Source organism: Teleopsis dalmanni, chromosome 1, assembly GCF_002237135.1.
Source record: "Teleopsis dalmanni isolate 2A chromosome 1, ASM223713v2, whole genome shotgun sequence".
Lineage (NCBI taxonomy): Eukaryota > Metazoa > Arthropoda > Insecta > Diptera > Diopsidae > Teleopsis > Teleopsis dalmanni.
The window spans coordinates 188,939,507-188,946,243 of NC_051846.1; the positions used below are offsets into that span (position 1 = coordinate 188,939,507).

Below are 6,737 nucleotides of genomic sequence, written 5' to 3' on the forward strand. Positions count from 1 at the left end.
AGGTGCTTCCCTGCAACATTGTGCCAATGAAATACAAAAGTTGTATACGCTTTTCAAAGCTGTGGATGCTGTACAAATTGAAATAAATCCTTTGGCTGAAATCGATACCGGCGAAGTTATTTCAGTTGATGCCAAACTAAATTTCGATGATAATGCAGCTTTTCGTCAAAAAGAAATTTTTGCTATGGACATAACAGAGGAGGAATCCGATCCACGTGAAGTCGAAGCAGCTAAACATAATTTAAATTATGTAGCAATGGATGGTAATATTGGTTGTCTTGTTAATGGCGCTGGCTTAGCTATGGCTACAATGGATATTATTAAACTTAATGGTGGTGAACCAGCTAATTTCCTTGATGTTGGCGGTGGTGTAAAAGAAGATCAAGTGATGAAAGCCTTCCAAATACTAACATCAGATCCAAAAGTTAAGGGTATATTAGTTAACGTTTTTGGTGGCATTGTAAATTGTGCTACTATTGCTAATGGAGTTGTGGCCGCATCAAAAACGCTTAATTTAAATGTACCACTGGTGGTGCGTCTGGAAGGCACAAATGTAGATGAAGCACGAAAAATACTTAAAAATTCTGGTCTTGCCATACAAACTGCTAAAGACTTAGATGATGCAGCACAGAAAGCTGTTTCTGCATTAAATTAAATTCTAAATGCTGTCAAACTGCCCAAATTCCAAATTGTTCAATAGGAAATGACTAACATTTACATTATTATAGACATATGAGACCCATATAAGATCGTCCTTGTTCTAATTTTAAAGAAAAAAAATTTTATTTGATTTTATAAAAATAAATTTTTATTATTGTTAACAATTCAAAAAAATATTTATATATCACAGTGTTTAGAATAGATATGTTATAAGACTTTTTTACTAACAGTATGATTAAAGAGATATGTAGAGTGAAATAATCATTTTATAATCAAATAAATTTAAATTAAAAAATGATTGCTTAACTGAATATTATCCAATTAACAACCAACTTTTTAAGGTGAGACAAAAAAAAAACCAAACCTATAAATCATCTCCCCTTCACACAGATACAGTATTCTCTTTGAGACCAAGGTTGTCCTGCAAAATGATTCCGTATAGGTCCCTGTCAGAAAGAACGACGATCCCCCATGCAACAAGACTTGTCCCTATCTCAATCGAGATCAGGATACAATCAAGTGCTAAACAGTTACTCGTCATTCATACACACTTCTATTCCTAATGTGTGCCCAAGCTACAACTCTACTTCCCATGACGTTGCACATCTGTTTTCTTGCCTCATTACACACACAAACCTCAGATCTGAGACCTTTGTACTCATTTTATTGAATTGACCAGTATCTCTATCTTGTCACAGGTTGGTTTGAATTTAAATCCCACCCATCCCCAATTCACCCACACCCATAGTGAAAGAAGATTTGCAACACACAGGCCAACGCAAGCTGTCACTGAAAAATCCACTGGCATTTACGACGGTTAAAAAAAATCCGTTTAATACTTTTTTATATTCAGAAACACGATAAATTATATATTATATTTGAATTATTTAAACTTATAACAATTGTCCATCTATCCTGCGCTTTTAATAATATTACTATAATTTTATAGCAAATTATGCTCAAACTTTTCTAAAAAGATGTCTTCATTGTGTTTTCCGTGCTTTTATTTAAATTTCCCATAAACAATGGGAAATACATTAATCAAATATTTATCTTACTACTATATCTTGATTTTTATCCTGAGCTTTAATGTTTCTGAGATAAAGCACTTTATCTTATATAAGAAATTTTATATCCAGTCTTTATATTAGATAACACACTTTGTGCTATAAAATTATGCGCAGACATTTCTAAAGCATTCAACAGTCCTTGTTGTAGAGTTTTATAGATAAATTTAATATTTCTAGAAACCGTAGTTTATATTTGTGCTAAATTATATAAATACTTTGTTATATGTAACATTTAACAGAAAATATAAAAGGAAATGGATTCATCGCTTAAAAGCTTTCAGGTTGATGAAAGTTAAATATGGAATACCATACTTTTAAAAATTATATGAGCAAATTTACTAATTATTTTTAAATAATATAATATTAGATTAAAAATATCTGAAATATTAATTTAAAATATTAAAAAACAAAATATATTAAAAATGTAAAGATAATTTTCTTGTTTCTATTGTTTATATACAATCCACCACACCAAATTTCGAATCGTTCAAATTTTTGTTTTTTTGATAATTATTTAAGATTTTATTAAGATAAAAAAACAATTTAGTGATTTTGAATTATTTTAACGATTATATAAGTTTTAGAATGTAGACAAAATCTTATATTTATAATTTATATAATGTAACATAATCTTATATAGTGAAACAAAGCAAAAAGAACTTACCTGACTTTTTGGACATTGGAACATTGAGAAAAGCGATAAAAAATGATGAAGTGAGAGGAAGATGATTTATTATACAAAAAGAAAGAATCGGTATTTACGCCATTGTTTGATCAATTGAGGTAGGTCCCTTTATTGGGAGTATCATATTGCCTGTCGTTAAAACCCAAAGTTACTCTGTTAGAGCGACTATAATTTCTTACTTTTCTTAGATATGGAGTTACATTTTCCAACCGGGTGTTCTGATCCAATGAACAGCATAGTTGTACTGGTAAAATTCTTTGAAATTCTAATGGAAGCATTTATCTGCGAATTATATTGATATGTGTTTTAAGAGCACAATGTTTTCAAGCTTTCAAATTAGGTCATCATGTTATTCTGTCAAGCATTAAATACTGTGGACTCTATCAATGATATTTTAAGATATCGAATTCAATATACGTGTTGGCAAAGTTATAGATATCCTCTCTATCAGTACTCGTAAATGTTGAATATAAATTGTTTGCGAAATCTCTTTTCCATGGCAAAGATCTCAGGCAACTCAAATACTTTATTTGGGTCATCAATAAAAATGTTGATAGATGTGTCAACTTTAACAAATCTAAACTTAGATTAATTACTTTTTTATAGTAATTAATAGAATAGCTATTCGAAAACCCTCTAAATTTTAAAAATAACTCTGTCGTTATAAGAAAGTTTTTACGACAACACTATTAAAAACTATATTAATTACTTTTTAAAGGAGATTTTTAATGACACCGATACCTGCAAATTTTGTGAAATGCAAATGGTAACACTCGTCCATTTTATCTGCTTGGTGTTGTGATTTTAAGGAAACAGGAATTAAGGCATTAAATAAGGTCTAATGTCTTGAACCAAGAGATGTTTAAGATTTGTCAAATATAACGGTTTTTATAAATTTTTTTATCCGGCTATAGGTCACTTTTTGTTAAATAATTCAACGTTTATTTAATATTTTTTAATATATTCTATACTTTGACGCTTCTTGAAAGTCATAATCAGCATCATGATCTAACATAAATTAATATTAATAAAACTATGTCTACGTCATCCTCTTTATTCTATTGTCTATATTGCAATTACTTTAACTGTGGTTAAATATTGGTACCCGTCTAAGTTTATGGTACGAAGATTTGATATTGTTTTGTGGAAATAAAGTTAGAAATCATGCACTGAATCCAAAATAAAATCTTCCTCGCTCCTATAATTAAAATAATAATAATAATCCTATAGTAAACGCCCTCCTTATCTAAAACTAATTTTTTCTTGTTAGAACTAACAATTTCTTTTAGGGTAAATATTTCTTGCTTTTATTTAATACAAAATTTAATTTAAATTTGTGGTTCCTATCTCCTAAACTGCGTTAAAAAACTAAAGTAAATAAACGGTTTACCACCTTTATACAATATTTCTCTCTCAATAAAACGCTGACAACTCTTATTAATTCAGCAAAAATTCCAGCAGTTTTACATTCTCTCTCTCTCTACCTCTGTCTCACTCATAAGGGCATGAATATTTTGGTCTAAACATCTGATAACAGCATCACATCACAACCCACACTCATTCACACACTCACCCACCCCAAACACACACAAGCATGTTCCACCGAAACACAAGAACAAGCACAAGCACACCACATGCAATCAAAACAAAACACACAAGGATGCAAGAATTAAAAATTGCAATACAAAAGGTTGCGCCTTTTATGCTTTTGTGTTTTGTTGGCTCTTCTGAAAACATTGTCAGCCTCTGACCCTCCCACACAACGCACACAACGCACACATGCATCGCGTACGCAGTTGGTTGCAAACTTATATGGAAGATTATTCGTTGTTTTTTTACGGTTTTCTCTGCTGTTTTTTTTTAAAGAATAAATTCCACTTTGTGTAGTGGAAAAGGCAGCAATTTTCCACTGTTGGCTTGCTGGCCTCTTGTCGGTGACGCTTAAATATTGTCTTTTTCAGTGGCAGCTTGCGTTGGCCTGCGTGTTGCAAATATGAAATAATAGCAACAACAACTACAACAACAATTACAACAGAAATAATAAACAACAACAGTTACAAAGCATACGACATACCATACTATACATCAAGGTTAGTGGGTTGTGGGGTTAGTGCGGAGGGGGCGATTTGAAAGACTCTTCATTTCTTGGCTCTTGTTAGAGACTACGGAAGTGAGCAACAATGTTAACACTTTATTTATTTACAGCGCTTTGGGCGTTAAGGATGATGTTGGCAGCAGCAGTAGCAGCTTCAGTTAATTTTTATGCAACAAAAAAAAAAGAGTAAACGAGAAAAAAATGTCAGAAGTGTAACAAAAAACAACTAAAAAAAAAAAACAAAAAAAAAAAGGTTTTGCTTGAATTTTTTTAATCCTTTTAGGCTTACATTTTGTTTGCTTGCTGTCATTTTTTTTATTCTTAAAATAAAAAAACATTAAAAAATCCTTAAATCTGTTATGGTTTAATGGCTTTAGAAATAATTTTTTACAGTTCTGCCCATAGACCGACCGATTGACGGATGTAGGCAAGAGAGTCTGTGAAAACAAAATAAGTTATTATAGGCGGCACAGATTTAATGAGACATAAAATAACATTAAACAAAAAAAAAAAAGGTAACTGACATTGGACTTTTTTTATCTAAACATAACCAAGATCCATAAACTGAATACGTTTAGTAGGAAATTTAAAAGTACCCAACCTGATGACCCATAAGTTGATTTTTCATATAAAATATTATTAAAGCAATCAACTCCATTGAAATTATATTTGTTCTGCTGCTTAGATTCATCAAAAATTTAACGAGGTGTTTAATTAAATTATAGTTATACGAGGGCGGTTTGATAAGTCAGTGATAGTCTAGTCATTAAATAAAAATAAAAAATATATAATTTATTTTTTATATTTAAAACATATTATTTTATTAAGATATTTTCTGATATTTCGACTATCTTCGATAGTCATCTTCAGGGAAAATACAAAATATAACGCTATAACAAAAAGTTATAGCGGGAAAAATAATAAATACAATAATATTATTATGATTATAATAATAAAAATAAAAAGAGAACACAAATTATAAAATGCATAAACAATATTCTGTGTGATTTGTTTATAATATAAACCTATAAGCCTGAGCACGTTCTATCCGCACCTCAGCCTTCTGTATACTGCCTGATACCTAGATGTGTGAGTATCTCATACTGGATGATATTTGAATCTTGAAAATATGGTAAATATAACAACAATTTATGGACTACTTATATTAATTATCAGATAGATTTCTAGACCATTTTTTGAATTTATCATGACTAAGCACGTGTATTGTCTTTCTAGAAATCACAATTTTCTTTACTGATTGAGTTTAATTGTTATCAAATCATTATTGAAGTAGTTAAATTAAATTGTTTTAATATTAGTTTAGTTAATTTCTTTGACATATTTGAATATACTGGCTCATTGTTGAATGACTCTGTTGCGTTTCTTTACTATCGACTCGTCCGAAAAACCCCATCACCTCAACTGTTAATTAATCTTTGTTGTACTAATATTATAATGAACACACAATATATATTGTATTTTTATAAATTTTTATAAATATTCAATAACAATTTTTAAAAACATTTATGTATCTACATATAAAATTTGGTTCGGTTCCGTTTTTGTGAAAAAATATTTTTTCGATACAGTAACTTACTATGTCAATATTTATTTATCGCTTGTTTCATATATTTTTATATATAGAGTTTAAATATGTTGATTAAAAATATTTTTTATTTGTTTAACATTCAAAACACATTTTAATTTGTCAAACTGACGTCATCATTCTTCATCTATTGAGTTTATAACTTTCGGTTTAATAGCATTTTAAGATTTCATATGTCAAAATTTTTACTTTTCAGATACTGCAAAGTTATTGCTATAAAACCGAAAGTTTAGAATAAAAAAAAAGCGAAAGCAGCAAAAAATAATATTAGAGCTATATCCGCCTGTTTGGCTCTACGATCAGAGTTGTTCCTATAGAAACCGGAATCTTTGGATATGACGACAACTTTTGGGTTCGTACCTGGAGAAGCAGCAGGATTTGCGGGTACAGCTGCGACTGGTACTTGAGGTTGCTGACCTATACTAACGACTGGTACAACGGGTACTGCTGGTGGGAGAGCAGCTGGTGCTATCGGCGCTGCAGCAACAGGATTGTGAGCTACAGGTACAACATGTGCTGGTAACTGAGGTTGTTGCGAATTTTGTACTGCTGGTACATTTGCTACTGGAGTATGCGCCGCTGCAGCTACTGGAACTTGGGCAACTGGTACTTGCGCAACAG

General features: G+C 30.6%; 1 protein-coding gene across 1 annotated transcript; it reads left to right on the forward strand.

The window, feature by feature from the left end:
- LOC119670840 (succinate--CoA ligase [GDP-forming] subunit beta, mitochondrial-like) lies at positions 1–795 on the forward strand (the record flags this gene model as incomplete). Its single annotated transcript, XM_038081265.1, is given in 1 exon segment — positions 1–795. A coding segment is annotated over 1 exon segment (655 nt), but the record flags the coding sequence as incomplete, so codon positions are not given.
- Positions 796–6,737: the final 5,942 nt, after the last annotated feature.